The sequence below is a fragment of the Sciurus vulgaris genome (genome assembly GCF_902686455.1).
Source record: "Sciurus vulgaris genome assembly, chromosome: 6".
NCBI lineage: Eukaryota > Metazoa > Chordata > Mammalia > Rodentia > Sciuridae > Sciurus > Sciurus vulgaris.
In genome coordinates this window covers 68,983,000-69,010,776 of record NC_136466.1, presented here as the reverse complement: position 1 = coordinate 69,010,776, position 27,777 = coordinate 68,983,000, and the positions used below count along the sequence as shown (strand labels likewise).

At 44.8% G+C, this 27,777-nt stretch overlaps 1 protein-coding gene across 7 annotated transcripts in view; it reads left to right on the top strand.

Annotated features, from left to right (window-relative positions):
* Nucleotides 1-27,777, top strand: part of ARHGAP26 (Rho GTPase activating protein 26) — a 419,232-nt gene that overhangs the window by 101,126 nt on the left and 290,329 nt on the right. For all 7 annotated transcript variants that reach the window (XM_079146081.1, XM_079146082.1, XM_079146085.1 and 4 more), the window contains exons 2-6: nt 3,413-3,508; nt 5,067-5,128; nt 8,797-8,868; nt 14,394-14,495; nt 22,849-22,959. In XM_079146081.1, the coding sequence (XP_079002207.1) occupies nt 3,413-3,508; nt 5,067-5,128; nt 8,797-8,868; nt 14,394-14,495; nt 22,849-22,959 (443 nt within the window). The remainder of the gene's footprint in view (nt 1-3,412; nt 3,509-5,066; nt 5,129-8,796; nt 8,869-14,393; nt 14,496-22,848; nt 22,960-27,777) is intronic.

Genomic DNA, 27,777 nt, shown 5'->3' with positions numbered 1-27,777 from the left:
TCATTTTGATGTCTTCTCCATTGTCCCAAGTAACAGAGGGGTTATCTTAACCCATGAAGTCTCAAGCTTTCTTCAGTTCTGTGAACAATAGTCACATAGGTACATTATTTTGGAAATCATAATGTAGAGGTTTTATAATTAACTAATATCACTATATTATAATTTTTATAATTATAAAAATTGCTATATTATAATTACATTATAATGTAATTATATATTACATCTGGGGCAGGGGAAAAATGGGTTAATGGGGCAAGCTAGCTTCTTGTTGCCAAATGCTACAAGGGTCTCCAGTTCTGAGGACTCTGGAGTCACAGGTGCCCTCTGTCTGCCTGTGTGTTCTTATGCCAGTCCTTTAGCTTCTCTGAGCTCTACACGTGGGTCGTCATGCTTCTCTTCCCTGGGGCCTGTTTTTGGAGGATTCTTATATTCTGAAAGAGTAGCACAGCCTTGCCTAGAGCGGAGTCTTGGGGTGTATAGAGTGCCTATCCAGAGTGTCCAGCCCACCTGAGGCTTCTCTCAGGTGACATAACTGAGACTTGACCCAAGGTTTTATATCTGATAAGTGGTGGAACTGGAACTTGAGCCTGGGAGCCAGTGGAGGCTGGGGTTGGAGCAAGGTTGGAGCTGATCTACTTATAACCAGTACCCCATAGGTTGCAAATAGAGAAGGGAGGTTCTCCCAAAACAGGCTGAGATGCTGTCCCAATGTCTGGGATGTGGATTCTGAACAAGCAGAACAAGAGGTGTCTATTGTAGCTTCCCTGGAAGTTTCCCCTAAGTCTGAGGTGGGTTCCTTTTTGGGTTCCAGTGATTGGGGCTCTTACTCACCCCGACTGTGCTCCTTGGCTCAGAGCCAGGCATTGACTCCATACCACACTCATCCCCTGATCTTCCATTAAGGGATGAGGCCTGTTCGCCTCTCCTGTCTGAAGTGCTTCTCAGGCTTCTGCTGTGGCAGGATGTGCTGTGGGCCACTGGACAGTGAAGTCAGGTAACCTTCTGGTCACGAGCTCCCAGGTGAAATGGGTCTTCCTGTGAAAGGGCCCCACAAAGCCCTGTTGTGCACCTTGTGAGCTGCTCCTCAGTTCTCAATGGCAGCTGGCCTGGCAGCACAGCTTTTCAGGTGCCTGCTGGAATCTTTCCCAAGCCTGGCCTATGTCTCACCTTTTTTCATGTTGTTGGGATGATGGTCCAGCTTGAGTCTGTCTCGCCTTCTTGGGGAGGCCCAGGAGGATTGGCAAGTGGATACAGGGGCAGAGCTGTTTTTACTCCTCACTTAGCCTTTTTTTTTGTGAGTTCTGATTGAGGAACTTTCGGGCTCAAAGAAGAATTCAGTGCACATTTGATGTCCTCTTGGAGGACCTGTTGCACTCCAAAATGTCACTCTCTCCTGTTTTCTTTTGCCTGCCTGTGGCCTCCTCTTTCCTTCCTTTCTACAGTTCTGACTTCCAGATGCTTCTGTTTCTTTCTCCTCCTCCTCCTCCTCCTCCTCCTTCTCCTCCTCCTCCTCCTTCTTATTTTTCTTTTTCTTCTTCTTCTTCTTTTTTTTTTTTTGTACCAGGGATTGAACCATGGTGAGCTTAACCACTGAGTCACATCCACAGCCCTTTTTAATATTTTATTTAGAGACAGGGTTTTGCTGAGTTGCTCAGGACCTCACTAAGTTGCTGAGGATGACTTTGAACTTGTGATTCACCTGCCTCAGTCTCCCAAGTTGCTGGGATTACAGGCGTGCGCCACCGCACCTGGCTTCTGTTTCTTTTTGACTTGCTGGGATGCAGCTTGTGTTCTGAGGGCTGTCCTCTGCCAGGGACAGCTGGTTGTGAGAGAAGCCTGCTTCCCCTGCCAGCATCTTTTGACCTTTTGTCAAGCATCATTCCATGAAAGTGACTGAACCAGAGAGGGACTGGGAGTTGGTTGTTGTGTTCTCCTTTTCCGCGTCAAGGGCCTTGCTCTTACAGTATAGAACAAAGTGCTTTACACAAGCCCTAGTTAGCCCAGGACCTGGGTCATTTGGGACCCTGTGGGAGTGGGGGTCCAGGTTCCATGCACTAGCTTAGCTCTAGACCCGAGGAGACCAGCAGGGCCTGAGCCTGGCTTGTCCTGAGCAGCCATCGCTTGGATGGAACACTGGGGGTTGAGTTTGGGTACCATGACTCCCTCCCACATTTATTGAGTGCAGACTGAGCAGGATGCACTGCCAGGTGCAAGGGGAAGGAACAAACCAAACAAAACCAGAAGATGAAAAACATGACCCCTTGACTTCAAGGGACAAAATGGGAGCAAAGAAAGAGAAGCGCTGAGGATCACGGGTGCCTTTGTTTCGTAGGCTGTGTTGCTCTGTGAAGCTAGTATACCGCCCTCCTCCCAGCCCATGTCTTATTAAAGCCAGGCCTTGTTACCAGTTTTGCCTCATGTTTCCCTCCTCTGGGAATTCGAACATAATGCCATTTCCCCTTCAGTGAGGGAAGCATGGAGAAGGGTAATTTGAATGATTAGCCTAATCTGCAGGAAGGCTGCCTGTGGAATTAAGTTAAGCACATTTGCACTGAGCAGCCTTGTCTGTTAGGCCACTTAAAGGTACCTTGGTGGTTTTATACCCTTAACAGAAGCTGAGGGCTCAGGAAGGATCATTGGCTTTTATTACTGTCTTAAATGAAAGCTTATTTTTTAAATTTGACAAGGGCCTCTGAGAGTTTTCATTATAGATACCATGTGTGGGGTGTGTTTTTACCCCTTTACAAAACTTTGCCAGGACTTTGTTCTGGTGGTGGTGGATGTGGCCACGAGGGAAATGGCTCAGGTGGGAATTTGTCAAGCTGGCCCAGCACTGGGCTCATGAGAGTGGAGAGGCCTGAGAACTTGAGCTTTGTGAGTACCTGGGTTGGAAGAGGAAGGCCAAGTGCTACCTGTGCTATGGGGCCCCGCAGCTCCAGGCCCGTGCTTCCAGCTTTCCCCCGGCTCCCTCCCTGGTGTGGCTTGGGTTGGTCTTAGGAGAGGGTATTGTTAAGACAGACACGGGGCAGCCATGCTGACCACATGGCGGGTTTGGCAGGGTGGAAGCGCCGGCCGTTGGCTCTGACCCAGGCTTCCTCCCTGACCTGGGCCGAATAGATTCCCACATGTGTCAAACGGAGTTGACACAACTCACCACGTAGCAGGAGGAAGTAGAGTTAGGATTAGAACCATGAAAGCACGTGTAACAAAAGCACGAACTTTTACAGCAAATCAATGTTTCATGCTATACACAAGGATTTAGTACTTTGAGTTTACATTCATTTGTGCCTCGAAATGGTCTTAGGAACAAATCTGCTTTCTGCTGTTTTCATAGGAGGACTAAAAAGGATAGTGATTGGGAAGGCCAGTTTAATTTCGCTAATTCGTTTTTTCCCCCTCTTTTTCTTGCTAGATTTGTCTTCAGCAAAGCGCAAGTTTGCAGATTCCTTAAATGAATTTAAATTTCAATGCATAGGAGATGCAGAAACAGATGATGAGATGTGTATAGGTAAGTCATAACTTCATGGAAGATAAAAACGTTTGCTGTTGGTCATGGCTTTTGGTGTCCCAGCAGAGCCTTTTCCCGGGAGAGGATGCCTGAAGGTTAGCCAAAACGGAAATCCCCAGAGGGAGTGGAGGGGCAGAGTTGGTGAGGGTTGGACCTTGGGCTACCCTGAGCTACCCCCAAACAGCAGTGCTAAGAACTGTAGTGCAAAAGTACATGCAGGTAGATGAAGAGAGAATTATACCAGAGATTGTATAATGGTAGTTCACAGGGTGAGATCATAATGCTGTTTTTTTTTTCTTCTCTTTTTTAAATTGAATCGATGTATAAGTAGAATTTATCTAAAATTCCAGTTTCCCAGCTTCTTTGCAAAGCTTGAGAATCCATCTCCTGGCCCTGCATTCTGGCCTTGACACAGCTGGCTGGAGCTCTGTGTGGCTGCTACTTCCTTCAACTGGGAGAGGAGCTCAGTGTCCAGCTTGCCATGGTACCTGCTGCTTTTGCTCCTTACCAAAAGGCTGCAGGGCATGGTACTCTCCTGTTTCTCACCGCACTGGCTGCTCCACCCTTCACTGTCACCTGCCTTCTTCTGTAGGCAGCCCTGAGCATGGAGGGTTGGCAAGGTCAAGACACCTTTCTCTGCCAGGGTCTCATTATTAGACTTTATCCTTTTCATGCTGGGTATGTTGGTTGACTCTGTTAAGGGAACAAGAATTAAGAAAGTTGGGGCTGGGAATGTAGTTTTGTCGGGGGAGCATGTGTTCAACATGCTTGAGGCTCTGGGTTCAATCCCTAGTGCGCGCGCGCACACACACACTCACACACACACACAGAATTGAGAAAATTATAGTGAATTACTTAATTCATCAAATGTTTTTTGAGTCCTGTTGCCATGTGGAGCACCAGGATCTGGGAACAAGCACAGACAGTTGGGAGAAGCTGAGACCAATTAAAATGCATCGTTGTAGATCATGAATGGGTAGCTGCTTTTCCCAAAATTGCACAAGCGACCTGAGGACCCTCAGGGCTAGTATACTCGGTGCCTACTTATTGTTGTGTGGTGTGCTCCATTCTATTAGTGAGTGGCTTGAGGACTCAGCAGGAACCCGAGGAGATGCCAGTGATGAGGCATCTGATGCCAGCAGCACTGTTTATTCGGTTCTGGTGCCAAAGAAAAGGTTGGGCTCTGACGCAACCCCACGACAAAGGTTGAGGAGGTTGAATTCTGGACAGGAAATCTGAGCGGAACTCCGCCCCTTCCAGCCCGGGGACTGGGAGCCTGCCAGCGTCTCACCAGTCCTGGGACTCTCAGGAACAGGCGGGTCTTTTCCTTGAAGAAATCCTTCCCTAGCTAGAGTGCCAGGTGCAATTAACCTGCATTTCTGGGTCACCTTATCCTTAATGGTTAATGATTAAAAGATAAGTGAAGTCTGAGGAAGCAATTGACTTTAGGCGTCTGCGTGTACACTAAATTGACACCCATAGCTTAATAGTGGAGCTGGAAAGGCTCCTGAGGACCTATTACTCTTCTTCCACTTCACAGCCCCTTTCTGTCTTCCAGCAAGGTCTTTGCAGGAGTTCGCCACTGTCCTCAGGAATCTTGAAGATGAGCGAATACGGATGGTGAGTATTGCTGGCTTGCTCTTGGTCCCAGTATGTGCACATTGAGGGAGCGAGGGATTTATTGTCAGAAGACTTGGGTTTTGTCCCTGGAATACTTTGCACTCTGGAGCACGCCTCATTTTGAGAGGATGAAGCCTTTTGTAAGTGTTAAAGGATCACTGGTGCATGACTTCTGAACAGCATCATGTCCCCTTAAAGACTCGCTGTGAGGGTCACACCTAGGTCTTAAGGGTAGAACTATTGAATAATTTACTCTTGAGAGCCTCAGATTCATCACCAGGGGAATAAGAAAGACAGTGTCTTACTCTGCTCCCTTCTCCCCACACTTTATTGAATCTATTATAGCATCCTTCAAGGACAGGGACCAATGCTTCACTTAATTCCAAAGGACCTAACATAGCACCTGCCATGTAGCTGTCACCCAATAAATGACACTTAGCAGGGGCTGGAGTTGTGTTTCAGTGGTAGAGCACTTGCTTGGCATGTGTGAGGCCCAGGGTTTGATACTCAGCACACATATTAAAAAAAAAAAAAAAAAAAAAAAAAAAAAGATCCATTGATAATTAAAAGAATAAAAAAAATTGACACTTAGTAAATAATGTTAGCTATAATTAACTTTTCAAAGAGGGGCACTGCTCAAATTCTAGAATCAAATGCTGATCTCCAGGTTCTTAAGTTCTCTTAAACTACACTTATTCTGTTGGGATTCAGCAGTAATGGAGAAGAGATTCCACACCCACAGGAAGTGCCTGTGCATTGTCTCCCACATACCTCAGTTTTGGGAATGAAGCCCGATTAGAAATCCCTGCAGGCTGCCCACTGCTTTGTCCCTAGGGGGATTGTCTCCAGGCAGCAGAGCTCCAGAGGCCTAATGAAGATGCCAAAATTTGAGCATTTTTCGTCACCTCCCTTAGCAACAGCTGTCAGTGTGAGTATTAAGTTTACCAAGGCATTGTTCAGCCAAGCTCTTCACATGCCTGTTTTATTTACCTCCCATTGTGACTCTGTGACATGGTGTCTGTTTTATCCCTATTTTTCAGGTGAAGATACTGAGGTTTACAGGGATTAAATGACTAGGCAGGATCATGTGGTTAGTGAGCGAGACTGTCTGAATTCAAACCCAAGTCGGCATTAGACTCCCCAACAAACGTGTGTGTGGGGGATTTCTTTAAAATTCCAAAGAGAGCAGAAGACTCCCACTTTCTGCACTTCAGGGTGACCCCGTTTCTCCTGATTGCCCACTGCTGGGTACTCACACCAGAGTCAGGGTGGAAGTGGTGGCGGTGGTGGCGGCCCCAGGCGTGGTGGTGGGGGAGGGAGGGGAGAGCTGTGTTTGTGCACGTGCTAGTGCCTGAGAAAGGGCAGTGATTCTTCTGGGCCTGCTTCTTGGCCAAGTCAGTATTTGGGGGTGGAGGGCGTGGTGAGCAAATCAACATGAACACCCTGCAGATTGCTATGGCCCGTGGTAAGGGAACAATGCCTGGATTATACTTTTCAGCTTGCCTCTGCAATTTTATTATTAATGTCAGTGAATTGAGTTTCTGCTGTCTGCATCTGAGTATCTGGCCATCAGCAGCCATTTCTCACCCCTCCTCGCCCTGGGACAGCTTCATCATCAGTTCAGCTCAGCTCAGCAAAGCTGCACCCTCTCTGGGAAGCCTTCCCTGACTCCCTGTGATATTTGGCTATCCTTTGTATTTTCCGAACATCCGTTTCATGCCTCTGATTCCACACTTGCCACGTTGTGTCCTGATAATCACTGTACATGTCTGTGCCCATAGTAAATAGGAGTTTTTTCTCAAGGGCAGAGAATGGGCTTCTGTGTCCTCTGCATCAGGCTCAGTGCTTGGAACTGTTGGAAGTTATAGTCATAGACTCTCAGACCCAGAGGGACTGAATTCCTCACCCTCTATAATCTGTCATTTGACAGATGAGAAAACAGGTCATATCAAGGCTGAGAGCAGGTAGGAGTTGGACTGGGACAAGGACTTGCTTCCCATGTGAGCAGTTGAGTGCCTTCATAGAATGAGCTGCGTGGAACTGGATCCTCAGCCCATGCCCATTGGAGTAACTTAGAGCTTATAACATACCGATGTCTGGGACTAATCCAGGGATTCTTATTTGACTTGGAGTGTGACTTGGGCATTGGGATTTGTAAGGTCCTGTGATAGCTCTAACATGCAGCTAAGATTGAGAATCACTGACCCCAGGGTCTTGGTGTGCCATTGTAATATTCAGGGACTTGCAAGTTATGGAAAAGACTTGAACAAGTGAACCAATTAAGCAACACAAGATAACGATAAAAATCAAAAAAGTTCAATGCTGCTGTGACACTCCATTGTTAAAATGCACTCTTCTGAAAAAAGTGCTTTCGAAATAGAGAAAAAGGCAAATAGGAATAAATTTTGGAGATCCGCCTTTTTCTGTTCCTCATACTGTCCAGGCAGTTCTCTACAGTGTTCGTCTAAGGCTTCTGGCATTTATTTGAGTTGCTTTCATTGCGAAGGACTTGTATACGATTTAGAAAAAAATAATACTTTGTTGTAATGAGATTCTTGAAATAACTAGTTGAACACAGAGTGAGCAATGAGTGACTTAAAAGGAAAGATTGTAAAATACTGCACTGCCTTAGAAAAGACCATGGAATCTCAGAGCTGGAACAATTCAACCCACTCATTTAGCAGAAGAGGAAATTAGAGCCCAGAGAGGTTAAATGTTTTGCCCATGGTCACACAGTTGGCAGCTAGTCAAGATGTCATTCATTCAGTCATTCAAAAGTGTTTGAGTGCTCCTTTGTTTCAGCACTTCTCTGGGTTTTGGGGAGAGTGGTTGACAAGTGAGTATTTACAAGATGTGTGTGTGTGTAGGGGGGGTGGATGTGAATGTGTACAGTGTGGAGCCAGGAAACTTCACCTGGCATATGAGTCTAAAGAAAACACATGGTAGGATGGCAGGTAGCTTCTTTGGGTGACATTGGTGTCAGGGAGGGCTTCCCTTTAAAAAGCTGACTTTAAGCTAATACCTTAATTACAATAAGGAGTCATTCATGCAAGGGTTTAGGGACAGAACATCTGAGGGAATAGCCAGGGGCAGAAGGGCTTGAGGTGGGTTAAGTTTGGCACGTTGGAGGTGCAGGACTGGGGCGGTGGTCTGGAGTGCAGGACTGAGGCTGAGCCCTGGAGATGGGATCAAGAAGTAGACAGTGGTCCTGGTCTCAGTCTAGTACCTGGGTGACACAGCATCAGGATTGAAAGGTTCTTGTGGCAGCAGAGATTTTTTTTTTTTAACTTGGACTCACTGTTGATCTACTGTACCTGTAACTTGGATGCATGAGCATCTGTAAGATGTCACCTCAGCTTGAAACTTAGACTATACTGTCACCATTCCCCTCTGCCTTCAGAAGATTGCTGACATTTTTAAACATCTCCATTTTCCCTTTTAAAGGATCAGTTTTAATCATGCACAGGAGGACATGTTTTGAACCGATGACTAGGTTTTGTTTTGATGTGCCATCAGTTCAAGGTTTGTAAACAGTGACGTGGACAGTAGTGCTTACTCTAACTACGTGAGACAGGGAGTACCTTTTGTGACAGAGCTGCCATCGCATCTGTAATTCTTTCCTTATACTACTTTTGTCTCTCCCATCTCCCTCTGCTTTTCTTCACTAGATCGAGAATGCCAGCGAGGTGCTGATCACTCCTTTGGAGAAGTTTCGCAAGGAGCAAATTGGAGCTGCCAAGGTGAGCATTTTACACACGTTCTGGTATTTTAGAGTAAAAGTCTGGAAAGCACAGAACCTGCTTTAGAAAATCTAAGGATGCCTTCAGAAAACATAAACCACTTTCAGAGGATCTTCTTTGGCAGATATGCCGAGAGCCCGGCTCATCTACTCCTTTGCAGGCCCCTGAAGTCTGACGGTCTGAGTGATTGTCCCCAGCACCATTCTAGTCTCTCCTTACCTGATTGTTTTGTGCTCGTTCATAAACTCCCACAGGAAGACACGGTGCCTCCTCTGTGTTCTCGGATGGCTGTGCGCTTGCACAGCTGACTGTCCTGGGCAGTACCTTTGTTTTCATGGAATGGTGTTGATCCGGGAGTCCAGGACTCACAGCCTAAGCAGAGCTGCACTGCAGACTCTGGGCCCAGGGACTTGTTTAAAAGGAGGCGACTGGTATTTAGCTTTTGCCCATCTTTGTGGTGTGTGGACATGGGCCCTTATTTGCCAGATCTTGAAATGTTTCAAGAGAAACTGAAAAGCCAGAGACTTAAGTGAAATAATTTCAGAAAATATGTATTACTCATTGTATAGGTCAAAGACTGCATCTGCAGGCCTGCTTCAGCCCAGAGGTGTCTGTGGGTTATCACTGACCTGGAGGGACTGTAGCCAAAGCTCAGCTAGTTTTAATGTATTACTGAAAGGACTGCATAGGGAAACCTGTTTATTTTTAAGTGGTGGATTCTCTGGGGTTCCCTGCCTGTGATAAATCATTGGAAATCCTAGCAGCTTTGACCTTCGATAGAGTGTTAGAGGCCACCTGCAGGGAAGATGTTTTTGTTGGAATCAATGAAAGCAAAAGGTTTTTTCACATTTTTCTTTTTCTGGAACTGGGTCAGTTCAGCCACGGTCCCTCACGCCACCTGCAGGGGTTTTGGGGCTGCACCACCCTCTTACTATGTGTGGATTTTACTCAGTTGTGAGATGTCCTTGAGAAGTGATTATAGATGAGAAAACAGTAGTGGAAATGTTACAGAGAGCCCTCTGTCTCCCCGCTCCCTCCCTCCTTTCCCACCTGCTTTCTAGAAATAGATGCCATCATTGAAAAAGATGATGTTTAGTCAGGGTTTGTCAGAGGCATGGTTGGCCATGGTTTGATGGAAAGACCATGGCAAAATTTTCTCCCACTTTTATAGCATGCTTGTACCAATTTCATTTTATATTAATAAAGCAATGGGAGCTCATTAGTTTTGTATCAAAGACACTTTGAAGGCAATCTGGTTCTACTAAGATTTTGTTCAGGTCTTTGAACTGACCCAGTGAGGGCTGACTAGGTTGGTGTGTGGACTCTCTGGGCTGTGGGGTTGGTGCTTCCCTGTGCTGGCTTCTGAAGGTCCTGGGGCAGAGCTTTGAGGCAGAGGCAGGGGACCTCTGGCATATTGAGTCTTTTTTTTCCTGGAGTTACTTCTTCCAGGCCCAGATGCCTCTCAGCTCTGGCCTCTTGCCTCATATTGTTTTGGGGGTTACCACTGTCACCGGGGCGGCAAAGCTGAAGCCTGAGTGGGCTCCCTTGGGGTTTAAGACCAGTGATCCTTATGACAGCAGCACGTACTTTGCTCATGGGAGCAGTAGATGGCGGGACCTGTTTTAAGAATAAAAGAATTTAAATAAAATAGTCATTCACCCAAGCATCGTACTCTGTTCTCTCCTTCATTAAATCATTAATAATCATCAGCTGATAAGGTGGTTTTAGTGGCATTTGGGTGATTTCTCATTGTTTCTCCAGTGTCTCCCCGGCTTGTCTTCTCCATCACTCCCTACACCCATACATTTATATCATAATGCTATGTGAATTTAATAAAAAGTAAACAACAAATCCACTTGGAGGTGATCCTCAGTGCCTTGTCAAGAATACTTAAGGGCCAGCAAGTGTTCTTTAGCTGTTTTTTGTAGTGGCCAAAGGAGAGAGGTTCCTGGGCCCTGCCTGTGATGCTGAAATGACTTTTCCCTCCTCCTCTCCTCTCTAGTGCTGCTTTGGTTGCCATAACAACCTGTTGCACAGTGCTCAGTGTGAAGGCTGCCAGAAAATGGGGGATTCTTGGGCATTCTTGTGCTAGTATGGCTGCTCAGGATTAGGTCATGACCCTGAAGCTTCTCATACAACCATGGCCCTAAGTTTATATTTCTGAGTTGGAGAAGTTGATTTTCCCTGTTCCAGAGGTGAAACTCTATAATGAAAATAGAATAGACAGTAGAGCATAGTGGTTAAGAGTATGTCTAGCGCTGGGCATGGTGGTGCACACCTGTAATCCCTGTGACTCAGGAGGTTGAGGCAGGAGAATTGCAGGTTCAAGGTCAGCTTCAGCAACTTAGTGAGGTCCTAAGCAACTTAGCAAGACTCTGTCTCAAAATAAAAAATAAAAAGGGATGGGGATATGGCTCCAGGGGTTGAGCACCCCTGGGTTCAATCCCTAGTACAAAAAAAAAAAAAAAAAAAGAGAAGTGGGTCTAGCACTAGGCTGCATGAGTCCAAATCTCACCTCTGCCACTTGCATGTGAACTTACGGGAGATTTCCTGGATCTCCCCATGTGTATTTCCCAGTCAGAAAAATGGGGATAATAATAGAACTTACCTCATAGTTATTATGAGGAAGAAACAAGTGAACTCATATAAAGTGCTTAAAATGGTTTCTGTCTTGTAATATTTCAACACGAGAACAGTGCCTATATTTAGTCATTTGATGTTGGCTTTTAAATTAGGTAGATACACAGTTCATTTCTTAAGGAAATTTGTGAGACCCTGCTCTGTGCCCGGCTCTGCGCTTTGTGTTGATGTTTGGTGGACAACAAGGCAGATGTGGTGGTGGGCTCGTGGTGTGACTGGAGAAAAAGAAGTTGGACAAAAAGATACCACTTCAGGCTGTGATGGGTACTGGGATCAGTTGTCTTTACGGAACATGGGACATGCGGGGCAAGTGGTGGTCTTGAGGAGGAGGAGGTGCGTCTAAACGATGAGCTCATCACCAGCATTGAAGTTCACTGAGTGTTTGTCATGCGCCAGGCCCTTCGCCGTATGTGGTTTATCTCATTTAGTCCTAACAATCCTACAAGGAGGGGGTGTTCTTCTCCTTATTTGTTATATAGTCTTTGTAGGGAAAGACAAAACCTGAGCAATCATCTCATCTAGTTACCCTCAATTTATAGATGAGGAAATTGAGTCCTGGAGAGGGAGGGTGATTTGTTGAGAGTCAGTCCCTGCAGAGGTGGGAATAAATGCCAGGGTCCTGGCTTTGTCCTCTATCCAGTTAGCCCCCCCACGGCAGCTTCTCTGGAGGGTGAAAGCCATTTTGTGTCCTGAGTTACTGAGTAATTACACCCTCCCATCTAACATCATTACCCAGTTCAGAGTTATTCCTGCAAAGGTCTCTTACTGTTTTTTCAGGACAGAAACTGCTTCTGTCTCTCTCTTTTCTTTCCTGTCTTGTTACCCTTTCTCTAACTTTGGCTATCCTCTTGAACATGGAATGTGGAGGCTTGAGTGGCCAGAAAGTCACAGAATGCCAGTGACTCATGTTCCCTGACCTTTTCTCACCTCTGGCCAGCTGAACTGTGCTGGCCCTTCAGTTCTTTTGGGGGTTGATGACAAGGCTAGTGGGAGTGGATACATGTGAGCATCCACTGGAGTTGGAGCCCGGCTCAAAGTTTCTGGTTTCTCTAAGGGAGAAGAGTTGCGTGCCTGCACTCTCCTCAAATATGAAGGAGCCATGTTCCCTCAGGCTTTGTCTTCATGTGCTTCTGTGGGTTTCATAGTTCTTATATGTGAGGAGTTGTTTAAGCAAAATTCAGGTGTGTAGAAACAGATGCCTGTCAGCTGAATGAGTAACTGATCACCCGACCCACTCTGTGTAGCTTAGAATCTGCTGTTGACCAGGTAAGTGCAGGAGCTTGTCAGGGCTTCAGACGATCTCTTCTTTGTTCAGTATTCTGCACTTACTCTTCTCTTGCTCCAGAAACCTCTACTCTGTCCCTTCCTGTGTTCAGCACGTCTTAGCTCACATCCTCCCACTCCAGCGACGTTTTTCTGAGCACCCTATCTAAAGAATTTCTGTGACCACACTGTTTATTTCCTTTGTGGCACTTGCAGTTATGCTACGCTCACTTGTTTACTGGTTAATTGTTTTACTCCTACTCCTAGAACATTCCCATTATGAGGATAGGGACCACTTCTGTCTTGTATTTCCATTGTCTGAAAGAGCGCCACAGTGGTTGCTCATTATAAATTTGAGTCTCTGAGCCTACTTATCTGACTGGAAATTGCCAGGCTCTTAGAGTCGCACAGCAGTATCTGCGTGGGCTCCCGTGAACTCCCGGCAGGAGCGATGAACTTGGTGAACGTGATGAATTGCGGCCTATTTACTGGACCAGCACCAGCTTCCCTACAGCCCCCTTGCCTGCCACCCCACTGGTGTGGACTGAGAGACCTCCTGGTGATATTTTCCTAGTTATCTCCCTGGGTCCAGCTTTTCTTGTCTGCAAAATGGGGGATAAGAAGAGAACTTCGGTGACTCAAGGCCTTGCTGGGGGAACAGGGATTACTATGTAGACTACTATAATTATTTTTCATTTCAAAGGCAGTAATTTAGATTAATAAATATTTCCCAAAGGGAGGAAAATAATTTCCATTATCCCATTTCCTTAACTTGTATTTTCATTAAGGGTACAGTCTTTCGTCCTTGTCCACAGGTAGGTACCTGCATGGGCTGTACCCAGTTTGTACTATGCTTTCATGCTTTCCCTGATATCATGATTCATCAAGCAGTTTATGGATGTGCTTTAATCATCACCAGCCCCAGCCTGGGGCAGCAACATTGCCTCTGCCTCTTGCTTTTGTTTTGTTGTTCTCAGTGACGCAGTTGTGAAGAGACCATCTTTGTTTTGAGTTCTTCCTCGGCACAGAACCCATAAGTGGTGTCCAGGCATCAGGGGCTAGCTCTCTGTCTGCCGTAAGGAGTATTAAGGCCCCGTCTAGCTTTAGTCTACAGTAGTCCCACTTAGGGTGAAGGCAGGTCTTTCTTCCCTAGCATTATCTTCATAGGTGGCCCCTCCATTGTCTCGGGCTTTGAATGTGTGAATTAGAAAGTAGAAATTTGGGTCTTCAATTGAAGGTGAGTGTCCCCCACCCCCTGTGCTGGGACAGGAACCCAGGGCCTCATGCATGCTAAGCAGACACTAAACTCCCTACCTACTCCCACCAAGCCCCCACGATTGAAGTTCTTAGAAGTTCTGGCTCTGCCTTTACTGAGTGCTGGCATTTACCATGTTTCTGGGTCTGTGCTGGTGACTCTGTCATTGGTGCTTAAGCCTGTGGGGCTGCAGTGGGATGGCCACGTGGCCTAACGGGTGTCATTAAGAGTAGGAGCCATGTGGAATTGTCTCCTGGCCTGTGCTGGGGATGACGAGGCTGTGAAGGGGAGCAGGAAGGGCTGAAGAGACTGAGCTACTTTACTCCTGCAACTGTGGCTTCCTCTTTTCCTCTCTCTTTTTTGCCAGGAAGCCAAAAAGAAATATGACAAAGAGACAGAGAAGTACTGTGGCATCTTAGAAAAACACTTGAATTTGTCTTCTAAAAAGAAAGAATCCCAGCTTCAGGAGGTAAGAAACGTGATGAATCCCTGAACAATGTTCAGTTTTTACACATTATTGCAGACTTGTGCTGTTTAATCTTTGCCAGAAAATCTTAGGGTTGGAAGAGACCTTGGAAACCAGGAGCTTAAGCCCAAGGCCCATCCACTGCGGAGGTCTGCTTTACCTTTGTAACCCCCGTCCCACCCACACTTGTGGCTCAGCATCCTGCTGTGGCTGAGGAGCATATTGCCACCCATGGCCACCACCTCCTGTGTGGGCACCCTGACAACTAGACTGCGCCTCTTCATTTCAGGCTGAGACCTTTCTGTTTCTCTTACCCTTTGCCTTAATGAAACCTCTTGATTTCCTGCCTTGGGTCACCGAGTCACAATGTTACCATTTGAAACACTTGGAGCATTCTTCCTAATATTGAGATTTGCATGTATATGCGCGCGTGTGTGTGTGTATGAAAATGGTAGGGCCAAGATGGTGAGAGTTTAAGGTAATTTTTAACTTAGGAGATGGTGGAGTCCAGTCCTATCCCAATCACAATTTCTTATGCATAATATATAAATATATATGTGTTTATATACTATACTAATTATATTTACATATAAATATTTATATATGCAAATAATCAAATTTACATTGTGTGTGTGTATTTTTTTTTTTAAGTACTGAGTATTGCACCCAGGGCCTCATGCATGCTAGGCAAATGCTCTACCACTGAACTATATCCCCAGCCCTTTAATAATTGATTTTTAAACTTATTTCAATCCAGTGCTTGAATTTAGTCTTTTCCTTCCTTTTTTGTTTTAACAGTGTCATGTTGTCATACATAGATTTTGAGCTGTGTTAAACTTGTTTTGAGAAAATATCCTTTGATCTACTCCTGGTTTTTCTGGATTTGCATGAGGTCTTTTTCAAAGTAGCTCACCTCGAAAGAAAAGGCAGCTGTGCTGTCACCATGCTGTCACCCCTCACTTAATTTGTGGAGATTGGCAGGGTAAGCGAGTTTGTGTTTCTGGAAGGCAGGGCAGTTTCCTAGTGGAACCCAGAATTTGGCTTCACAAATGTCATTTAAATCCCAACAGTTTGCCTGCCTTTCTTGGGATAGGGCTGTACAGATTTGGCTCTCAGGCCTGCATTAGAGCAGATACCGGACCAGTACTTGTGTCAGGTGAACCTGCATATGGAGAAGGTGGGGTCAGGTGGTGAGAGCTGAAGGTAACTTAGGAGATGGCGGAGTCCAGTCCCTTCCCAGTCATGATTTCTTAGGCACCTTATGTAGCAGCACGGTGTTCTCAGGGATCTTTGCTTTGAAATGGGTATTTAAACCCAATCTCCGGGGCTTAGCGTGCAGCTCAGTGGTAGAGCTCTTGTCTACCATGTGCAAGCCCTGGGTTCAGTCCCCATTACTGCTCAAGCAACAATACCAAGTTGAGAACTCCAGCTCAGATTGGGGACCTGGCCATTAGAAGATGGCCAAGGACATGTGGATTGTTCCTAATAAATGCCACTTAGGATCTGTCCTGACACCCTCCCTTTTTGGTTCTCATTCTCCTAGTTTTAGTTGACATTTAGGGTTTGGAAGCTGATTTATATTTCAAAAAAGCTTTTTGGCTGTAGTTGACAATGACCAGATCTGTCCAGCTCTGCAGTTTCTCCATGTTCAGGATGACCATAAACTGTTAACACAGGCCTCGAGGGCTGAGCAGGTGTATGGGCGCTCTGGCGCCTGCGGTGTGGGGCGCAGCTGCCTGCTGGCACGGTGTTCCTCAAGGTTCGGGTCTGATACTGTTGACTTGGCCTGGGCTGAATCCAGTGTTTTCTTTAAAAGCCATTCCAATGCCATCTCCCTCTGAGGTGTCACAGTGTAGGGACCAGAACACTAGGCATGCAAAGACTACCCTGCCATGCATTCACCCTGTGACCTAGGACAAATTACTTAGACTCTCTAAGCTTTAGTTCCTTTATTTGTAAAACACTCATAGAATGCCCCTCCTGGCTGCTTCACGAATGAGAAGGCAAACTGTAGGAACTGCACAAATATAATGCATTATTATTCGGACTGGCCTGGTTCTCTCCACCCCTTCTACCCACAATGGATGGCACTGTTCCTAACTTTGCCACTTTTTAAAAGAAATTTGTTTTGATTAGTTATGCATGATAGTAGAATGTATTATGATACGTTGTACGTGAATGAAGTATGATTTCTCATTCTTCTGGTTGTATGTGATATAGAATCCTACCAGTCGTGTAGTCATATATGCACACAGGGTAATAACATCTGATTCATTCTACTATCCTTCCTACCTCCTCACCCCCTCCCTTCCCTTCACTGCCTTCTACCTAATCTAAAAGACCCCCACCCTTAATTGTCAGTTAGCGTCTGCATTTCAGAGAAAACATTCGGCCTTTGCTTTTTTGGGATTGGTGTATTTCACTTAGCTTGGTATTCTCCAGCTCCATCCATTTGCCAGCAAATGCCATAATTTCATTCTTTTTTAAGGCTGAGTAATATTCCATTGTATATATATTACCACATTTTCTTTATCCTTTCATATTTCTAAGGGCATGTGGTTTTGGTTCCATAGTTTAGCTATTGTGAGTTGAGCTGCTATAAACATTGATGTGGTTGCATCACTGTAATATGCTGATTTTAAGTCCTTTGGGTATAAAATGAAGAGTGGGATAGCTGGGTCAAATGGTGGTTCCATTTCATAGACCAAAGGTACAGAATAGAAGACACTGAAACAACCCACATAAATACAGTTGTCTCATACTAGACAAAGGTGCCAAAAACATTCACTGGAGAAAAGATAGCCTATTCAACAAATAGTGCTAGGAAAATTGGAAGTCAACATGTAACAAAATAAAATTAAACCTCTCTCTCTCACCCCACATGAAACTCAACTCAAAGTGGATCAAAGACTTACATGCACTTGAACAGAGACCCTTGGGCCTAATAGAAGAAAAAGTAGGCCCAAATCTTCACTATGTCAGTCTATTATCTGACTTCCTTAACAAAACCCCTAAAGCACAAGAAGTAAAATCAAGAATCAGTAAATGGGGTAGGTTCAAACTACTGCTTCTCAGCAAAGGAAACAATCAAAGATGTGAAGAGAGACCCTATAGAATGGGAGAAAATTTTTACCACATGCATGTCAGATAGAGCATTAATCTCTGGGATATATAAAGAACTCAAAAAACACCAAAAAACCCAAATAACCTAATCAATAAATGGGCTAAGGAACTAACAGACACTTCACAGAAGAAGATATACAGTTGATCAACAAATATATGAGAAAATGTTCAACATCTCTAGCAATTAGAGAAATGCAAATCAAAACTACCCTAAGATTTCATCTCACTCCAGTTAGGATGGCAATTATCAAGAATACAAGCAACAATAAATGGTGAGGATGTGGAGAAAAGATACACTCATACCTTGCTGGTGGGAATGCAAATTGGTGCAACCATTATGGAAAGCAGTATGGAGATTCCTAATTTTGCCACTTTTATACCTCAGTGCACATTTTACCTTACCCTCTTTTGGTCTAGTGCTTTATGTTTCTGCCTTTTACCCATTCATGCTTTCTAAGTACTTTGAAGGAAGGGATTGGGCTACTGGTCTTTCTTGCAAGTCCTGGTCTATTCAGGTCAGCTCTCAAGCATTTCTTTTTAGTTATACCTGAACTGAATTTACAGGTGATAAAAGTTTTAACAGCTGCAGCAACACACTGCCACCACCACCACCACCAGCAGTAGCAGGAACATTTATTGAATGTGTATTTCTGCCCCAGGTACTTCATGTGGTGGAATCTTTCTGAATCCTCCTCACAAGCACCCTATGGGGAATGGATGTATCAGCTTCATTTTACAGATGTGGAAACTTGAGGCTTGGCACTGGTAAATAGCCTGCCAGGTAGCTAGTTAACCCTGGCACCTGAATGGGGAGCCCCTTCTCACCCTGTTTACTCTTCTCAGGAAGATTCTGATCCTTACCAGTCATTCTTATCCAGCACCATTGTCATGAAAACAGAACCAGAGAGAGGGTGGGACCTGGGTGATCATCCAGTACAACCTTGAATTACGTTTGAAGGATCGAGCTCTTTGTAGAGGTCAAGTGATTTGCTCAAGGTGTTCCAGCTAGTTAGGGATGATTTTCTCTACATTTATTAAAAATCAACTTTTAGGAACATCATTAAATACCTGATACATCTTTGATGAAATCTGCTACTTTTGATTAGCTTTGATTGCAGGACTTTGAATTGAATGCTTTTCAGTTTGAGCCCCTTCCTAAAACCATCAAAGTAGAAATTGCAAGGCAGCAATGTGGAACGACACTGCCATCTAGTGGATGATTTTAAAAGCACCAACGTATTCTTTAATGGCTAAGAAGTTTACATCAAAAACAGCATTTGTTCATTCAATAGTATTCATTGGACACTTCTGTGAAAGTCTGTGCAGGCTGTGGGTGTTTTGTGGGAAGTGAAATGAAGGATTTGTTTTCATGTAACTTATAGTCTTAGAGAATGTCTCTTTCATAAAGCACAGAATTGTTGATGGGTTTGGTCAAGCTGGAAGATTTATGTTTAAGTAACAGATAGTGAAACTGTCTGGAGTGTTGTATTAGTCAGCTTTCTATTACAAAACCCTGAGACTGAGTACTTTGTAAAGAAAAGAGATTCATTTAGCTACACTTTTGTAAGTTCAAACAGCACCGCATCAGTTCTGCTGACTGCCCACCCCCAACCTTTCGTATCACATTAGGGTAATGGCATCATAACGGCAGGACCCGTGTGAGAGGGGAGAGCACTTGAAGGCCACTAGAGAGAGCAGGAGGGGCCAGTGTTAGTGAAAGAATCAGTGGGATCCCATGGAAAGGACTTAATACCTCCCAAACCAGTACCCCAACACTGTCACACTGAGGACTAAGCTCTGAGCACACCAGCTTGGGGGACTCACTCAAACTACATAGCAAGTGCTGTGTGAGTGGGTTGGAATCCTGGCTGTGATTCTACTGTAAAGTCTAAGGCTGTGGTCGAGTCTATGCCCTCGAGTAAGCAGGGCACTGGCAAGAGAACTGTGCCATCCTCAGGGGTCTCCTTCCTCTTCCTTTGGAAATACACTGAGGCATGCATTTCCTTTTAGTGCTGCAGCCATGTGCTTCAGTGCTGCTGATGGCCACAGGGAGACTGAGCTACTGAGTTCCTCATTCCACCGGCATCTGTTGAACACTTACTCTGGGCCAGGCACTATTATGGGATAGAAAAATGGAAAAAATAGATAAGGTGTTTGTTCTCATAGACTTTATGTCACACAGGAAAAGAAGAAATAAATAATTTCACACAGTAATAAGGAAATAAATTGGGAGGTAAGCTTAGAGACTCCCTGAGGGTGACTTCTTTAGGAGGACAAGGTTAATGAATGCTTCTCTGAAGAGCCCAGAACTGAGCCCGGAAGGTTGAGAGGGAGTAAGCTGAGTGAAAGGCTGGGGCAGTCTTCTTCAAGCTGTGGGTGTAATAAAAATCAGAATTACTGGGTCATAAAATAGAGTCCAGTAGGCAAGAATAAAAATATGTGCGTTGTACTTAATTTAAAATGTGTATTCAGCCTGGGGTTGTGGCTCAGTGGTACAGCACTTGCCTAGCATGTGTGAGGCACTGGGTTTGAGCCTCAGTGCCACATATAAATAAATAAATAAAATAAAGGTCCATTGACAACTAAAAAAATTTTTTTAAAAATGTGTGTTGATTGGGTCACAATGTACAGTCTTTCTTTTTTTTATAAAAAAAAATTTTCATTGTAGATGGACACAATACCTTTATTTTACTTACTTATTTTTATGTGGTGCTGAGGATCAAACCCAGTGCCTCCCACGTGTAAGGTGAGCACTCTACGACTGAGCCACAACCCCAGCACATAAAAAGTATTTCTTGCTGTGCATTGAAGAGGGGGAAGAGGTTTTTGGGCAGAAGGGACACCAAGTGAGGTAGTGGGCAGGAAAGGGGCTTGGGGTGTTAGTGGGCACAGGGATTCCAAACGCTGGGGCACAGTGAGGGTGCGTTATGATGGGCAGAGGGAGGCCAGAGGGGTGGGCAGAACTCCCAGGGTCTTGCACACCATGGGCAGCATGGGGAAGGCCTCAAAGGAGCTGAGAGATCATCTGCTTGGGATTCCAAGAAAGGTACGCTGGCTGCTGGACAGAGGTGGGGCAGGTGAGAGAGCACAGGTGGGGAGACCAGTTAGGAGAGAAGCATAGTGGCTTGGGGACAGTGTGGCTGGTTCCAGGTGGGAGCAGGGATTGCAGCCCATCTGTGCTGAGATTCCTGGTGGTAGTAACAACCAACAAGCACAGGACACTTTCCTGTTTCCACATTGTTCACATCCTTTAGTCCATTTTCTCTATAAACCAGCTCTACTTGGAGACACGGACGGACATTATTATCTCCATCTTCCAGGCACGATCAGTGACTGCAAGCAGGAAAGTCCTAGAACTAGAACATTGACTTAGGTCAGCTCTCTGATGCTTGAGTTGGTTCCATGTCCCTCACAGGGACTTCCTTTTGGCTCCTTCATCCCTGCCTAAACTGCACAAGGTCCTTTGCAGATTCTCAGGATGAGTCCCACCCCCACCCCTGCCTACAGCCTGAGTTGGCAAGCCCAGGGAGAATGTGAGGTGTGTATAGGGAGGTCGAGGAAGAAGATGAAACCCTCAGTGTAAATGCATTGGGATTTATTTAATTTTATTTTTTTTTTAAGTCTCCAAGAACATTAAACCCTGTTGGATCATACAGGCATGACTGGAAGAGCCCAGGTGGAAGGTGTCAGCCCAGTCACCTAAGTAGCCACACCTAGGGGAGGTGGGGTGTGGGGCCTTTTGAAACATTGCCTCCAGATAAAGACCTTCTTCCTCCTTCCCCTGCTTACAGCACCCCTATCTTGGCCCTCTGTTTCATTCAGTAGATGCTCAGCAGACCAGCCTCTCAGTATTAGTATGTAAGTTGCCGCGGGAGCTAGTTGGTAGCGTGAGACTTGAATGTCCACTTTAGGGCTGTTTCACAGTGTCTTATATGTTACTAGCGCCTGTAATTTTCTCTTTATTTACATGATTATTTGACTGAGTTTGCACTCTGCTTTTTTCCTTCCTATGCTGTGAGCTCTATGAAGAACGTTTCTTTTGACTCATGATGAATGAATGAATGAATGAATGAATGACTGAATTGCCAAGTTCTTCAGGTGTTAGGGTAGCATACCTTTGGAATAATGGAGGTAAGGGTTTGTCCCACATTTCTTCTGCAGGAAGCTTGACAAAAGAACAAGAAAGAAATGTTCTTTGGGGAGCTTTGTTTGTCTTAGTAGTGTGTTATAGAATTGTTCCTGACTTGTTTGTAAGGAAAATAATGTTTTGTTTCCTATTCAGAGTATATTCATTTGTATTAAAAATGTAATCACTTTAGGACTGGGGTTGTGGCTCAGGGTAGAGGGCTTGCCTGGCACGTGTGGGGCACTGGGTTCAATCCTCAGCACCACCTAAATAAATAAAATAAAGGTATTGTGTCCATCTACAACTAAAAAATATTTTTAAAAAATGTAATAACTTTAGTGTTTCATCAATGAAATTTGCTTTCCATGAAGAGTTGACATGGCCGTGTTGTGGTTGAGGACATCCTTCAGCATAGCTTCTTGCTACTCTGCCCAAACTCGTTTTCTCTCCTGGGTTCTTGATTTAATTGTACCCACCCGTGGGCCTGTCCTGGACACCATCTGCACAGAGGGAGAAGGGAGAACCAGAGGGAGCAATGCCATTACTGTCTTTGGGGTAAAGTGACAGTTTCTTCGTCACAGTAGTTGGGGCGTTGTGAAAATGCCCCGTTTGGTGTTCCCTTCCCTCTAACAGCTTGTTTTGTTCATGAGGAGGGACAGGGTGAGGACGGCACTACAGATTTTCTTTTTCACTCTAGAAACCTGCTTGCTGTGGAGCCCAGGTTCCCCTCAGGAGGTGGTAGAGTGTTGTGGCCAGTGGTCGAGGTTCTTTGGGGCAGATGCACCAAGATGGGAGTCCCAGCTCTGTCCTGTACTGGATCTGTGACCTTCATTGGACTTGATTTTCCTCCTGCAAATTAGAGATGAAGATCACATATCCTTTATAGGAATTTAATAAGGATGATTTAATTAGAATTAATGATGATTAAGTAGTGTATATATAACTTTGGATATGGCACCTGGCACAAAGTGAGTGTTCCCTTAGCCATTGTCATTATTCTTATTTCATGCTATTTGATTTACTTTAAAATTATCTCCAGAGATTTTGTTCTGCTCGCTCATTACTCTCCTTGGGTAAATGACTCGATACATTCCATCTTTTTTGTAGGCCGACAGCCAAGTGGACTTGGTCCGGCAGCATTTCTATGAAGTATCCCTGGAGTATGTCTTCAAGGTGCAGGAAGTCCAAGAGAGAAAGATGTTCGAGTTTGTGGAGCCTGTAAGTAGATGTTCTGGGCTTGATGATGTACCCACACTTTGATCCCTGCCTTTCATTCCAGCTGCCTGGTAGGTTGCAGAACACTCTTGGTTGTTGATGAAGAGGTTGGCCAGCTCTGGGCTGTGCCTTTGGCTAAGACTTGGCTTTCTCAGTTCAGCTACCCTGGAATCTCCTGCATGTGTTCCTGTATAACTCAGGGATGGAGGTAGAGCACCCCGCAGGAGTTCCTTCCTCTAGCCATCCGGACCTGTGCTGTTTGGACTCCTGGTGGAAGAAGTCCCATGTGGCAGTTCAGAGAGGAGGTGTTCTCATTTTACTCTGAAATAGTGATCACAACTTAGCTTTCCTCTCTTCTCCTACCCATCCCCTTTCCCTCAAATAATCCAAGTGCAATGGTAACTTTTAGTCAGCTCGTTCACTGCTATGACCTGACATGAACAATTTTAGAGGAGGAAAATTTTATGTGGCACTTATGGTTTCAAAGGTCTCAGTCAATAGATGACTGGCTCCATTCCTCTGAGCCTGAGGTGAGGCGGGACATAATGGTAGAAGAGTGTGGTGGAGGAAAGGGTTCAAGACATTGCGCTTGGAATCGGAGAGAGTGAAAGAGAGAGCTCCTCTCAACAGGGACAAAATATATACCCCAAAGGCACGCCTCCAGTGACCCCCTCCTGCAGCCACATCCTCCCTGCCTATAGTTACCACCTAGTTAATCCTAGTTAACCCACTCATTTCACCCCTAAACCTTCTTGCATCGTCTCACACATGTACTTTTGGGAGATATATCAAAATCATAACCTAACCCCGGAAATAGAATTGATTATATCATGTACCTTTTTCTTTTAAACCCTGGGTTTCAGAGCCCCTCCTTACCCCGTTCAGGCCTTTCTCAAAGTGGGTTTTTTTTGATGACCAGAGCAGCATAGAGATTCTACAGTGGACCGTGATGAAATCTGGACTTGGGCAGAATGTCTAGTGGACGTGAAAGATTGCAGTGTGGAAAAAGTCTGACTTTAGGCTGTGGTTGTAGCTTCGTTCAGATGTGGTGCCTCTTTGCTGGCTGTGGCACTGATGTGCAGAATCCACAGATGGAAGACTTCCTGGAGACATCAAAATAACACATGGGCCTCAGTTGAGAACTCTTGCAGACCTTGGATTTTTCAGCCAAAAGGTAGCCTCTGAGTTAGACACTAGTCTGGGGGCTCTGTACAAATATGATTCTGGTGTACCTCGGTTTAAGAAAGGGCAATTTTCTTAAGCAAAAAAGAATAAAACTGTAAGAGACTGAAATAAAATGACCCCCTTTTTTAGTAAAGTGTTTTCTGTATGCCATTTCTACTTTATAGAGTTAGTATGCTTTTTAGTCATGTAGACTTGCTAGTTGTTTCTTACGACTTCAGTTACCTTTGGAATCTTTGTATCTTTCACTGTGCGGGGACTGTGATCTTGGGATCACAGGAATGTGATACTTTAAATTCCTTAATTACCCCCATCTGAATTTTGGAAACCTTAGAGCCAATTTCCTGTCCATCAGTGGTGTTGGTCAAGGCCTCAGGTGAAAACTCCTGTTGTTCTGCAGGGCCTGTTAGGAGTGAGCAGGTATGTTTAGGGGGGTAGGTTCATTGATTTCCATATTTAGGACCCAGATGGTAAAGCTAGCCTTTCAGTCAGGTTTGCTGAAGACTTCTTTACTGAAATCAGGGCAGGAATTCCAATGCTGTCAAATAGAATTTGCCTTCAGCATTATTTTTATTTGCTTTTACTAGAATTTCTGGACAAGAAGAACAAGTGCAGTGCTAATAATCTTTATGTTGGCATTGATCAATATTATTCTGTAATTGCTTTTGATAACTTTTATTCTAATTGGCCCATCTGGTTTTTTGAGGTGAATTTTTTTGTTATCCACTTTAATCTGCCAGTAGGTGTATCTAGCGAATCAGGTATTATATCTGTTCACTTTGACCGAGTGACAACCACGAAGCCTCACAATTAGTAGGGCACATCCGTGAGGGTCAGTTAATCTAGACTGGGTGTAGCTGGATGGCTTTGCTTATCTGGCCTGGTTTTCTTCCTCCTTCCCCCACTCCCTTCTTTTTCCTTCTCATGTCCCTCCTCTTCCTTTTTTTTTAAAGAAATCTCCAGAGATTTACCATTCCACTTCCTGGCTTTCTCTTGTATCGTGTCGGTGTCTTAGGGAGTAGAATCATGTTAAGGATGGTCTGAATTTAAATCTGTTCTTTGTCAAGTAGTAGCTGTGAGTTCTTGGGCAAGTTATTTCTCTGAGCCTCACTTTCCTCACGTACAAAATGGGGATAACAGTACCACCCACCTTATAAAGATGCTATGAGGATTGAATGAGTTGATCCAAGTAAAGTCTTAGAACAGAAACTAATTAGCCCCCAGAGAAAAGTTAGGAAAATTTTTTAAATTTATGGGCCTACATGTTTTAATATAACTAGTCTTGGCATAATCTGAAAGCATATATTTACTGACTGCCATGGAACATGCTGACATCCCAGCAACTGTGTCTGAGGAGCTCACAGCCTTACTGGGAAAATAAGCTATGGAGAGTGGGGAGCCAGGCACAGCAGCAAGCAGGTTAGGTACAGACATTCTGAGAGGGAAAAAGAAAGCACAACCACATAACTTATTCAGTACCTAGCAGTATGCATTACAGTGTTGTTTTCATTCTTTGAGTTATTCTTACTCTTACTGTAGTTCATAAATCAAACTTTATCATAGGTACATACGCATGGGAAAAAAAGATAGTATAGGAAGGATTTGGTACCTTTAATTTCTGGTATCCACTGGGGGTCTTAGAAGGTATTCTCTGTGGATAAGTGTGGACTACTGTATTCATATGGGGCTAGAGATGAGGTGAGCAGTCCTCAAAGTGTTAGAAATGGCAAATTCCCAGACTCTGTCCCAGCCCTGGAATTTAAGGGCCAGGCCTAGCAGTGTTTGTTTTAGTAAGCCTTCTAGGTGATTCTGCTGCATATGGCAGTTTGAGCCACTGGTTTAGGTTGTAGAAAGGGAGTACATGATGATCTTAGTTGAAACCTTGTTATGTGCTGTGCTAAGAACTTTACCTACATTTTGTCGTTCAATCTTTATAGCATCTCTGGGGGCAAGTACTGTTTATATTTCTATTTTCAGATGAGGAAATGGAAACACATACAGATGTGACCTCTATGAAAAAGCCTTTGATAGCTTACACATGAAAAGGAAACCAAGAAATCTATTGAACCAAATTGCTAGGGTGCTTCAGTGTTGGTTGCAGCCAAAGGACTCGTCCAGCCTTTCAAGGAACCTCTGTGTGTTCATTTCTTTCTTAGAAAGTGCATTCAAGTGCCAGGATATTACTGACCTTCACAAATATAAAAATAAAATTTTTAGTGTTCCCTGGAAGAAAAATCAGACTTTCAGGCTCAAAACATGCATACGTGCTTGTTGCTTGTGCATGTGCTCATACACATACACACACACACACACACACACACACACACACACACACACACACACACACCTCTGTGTGTATGTGCAGGAAGCCTTTATATTCTTATTGAGTCACCAGATGTTCTGGAGATGTGGATTGCAGATATGACGCATGGAGTGCAGGAAGCTGAAGCCATGCTCCTTCTGTTCCCTGAGTTTTCATAATTGAAGATTAATTAGTGCCATCGAGAACTCATTCTGCACGCTCATCAAGCGCTGTGTCTTGAGTTTCTTCTCCTCCTCAGTATTTCTCCGTGCTGCGTCTTGCTGTCCTTCCCACTCTTCTGTCCTGTTGCAGGTCTTCATTCTTCCCCTGTTGTCTCTGGTGTTCTGTCCTGGGCTTCCTCTTTCCTCACCTGCCTGCCACACTGCATCTTCTAACACAGTCTGACTATGTGCTTCTCTGGCAGAACAGCTCCTGGCAGCACTCCTGTGCTAAGCCCACTCCGTAGATGATCAGAATTGACCTTCACCTCACCTCGGCACTAATCCATACCATTGCTGTCCTCCTGTTGAAGATGAGTTGAAGGGGGTCGTGTGACTTGGCTACTGGCTGTGGTCTTTGTTGAATGAGTAGTGATTCTTGGTAACTGTATGAGTTGCTGGGACTGCTGTAACAAAGGACCACAAACAGGGAGGCTTAACACAACAGAAATCTGTTGTCTACAGTTCTAGAGGCTGGAAGTCTGAGGTTGAGGTGTTGGCAGGGCCATGCTTCCTCTGAAACCTACAGGGAAAGGATCTTTCCTCTTCTGGCTTCTGGTGATTTGCCCGTGATTTTTGGCAGTCCTCCACCTTCACAGGGACATCTTCCTGCTGTTCATGTCTGTCTCTGTGTCCCAATTTCCTCCTTTATAGGACATCAGTCATGTTATTCTTATAAAACTATTAGTGCCCAACCTGATGACCTTCCATGAACTTGATCATCTCTGTAAAGTCCTGTTTCCAAGTAAGACCATGTTCTGAGGTCCTGTGGGTCTCCATGTTTTAGGGGGTACAATTCAGCATATAGCAGTAATTCTCTTCTGCGAATGGCAGCAACCTAGATTTATTAGTTCAACATGACGTAGCCCACACTAACTCAAGCAGTTCCATTTTTGCTTTAGAAAATATGGCCACTGCTAGTCAGGAAGTAGGAATAGGTTTTGCTTACAGTTCTTGTCCGAGGATGGCAGTGGGAAGAAGGCTAAGGGAAGCAGCAGAAGTCTTTCCTCTGTCGGACTGTGATCTGGTGGTTGCTCAGTGGATGCACTGACCACTCTTACCTGGTAAGCAGTGTGGCTGCAGCAAGCTCTTCCTGCCTGTGTTTGATGGCCTTTCTTT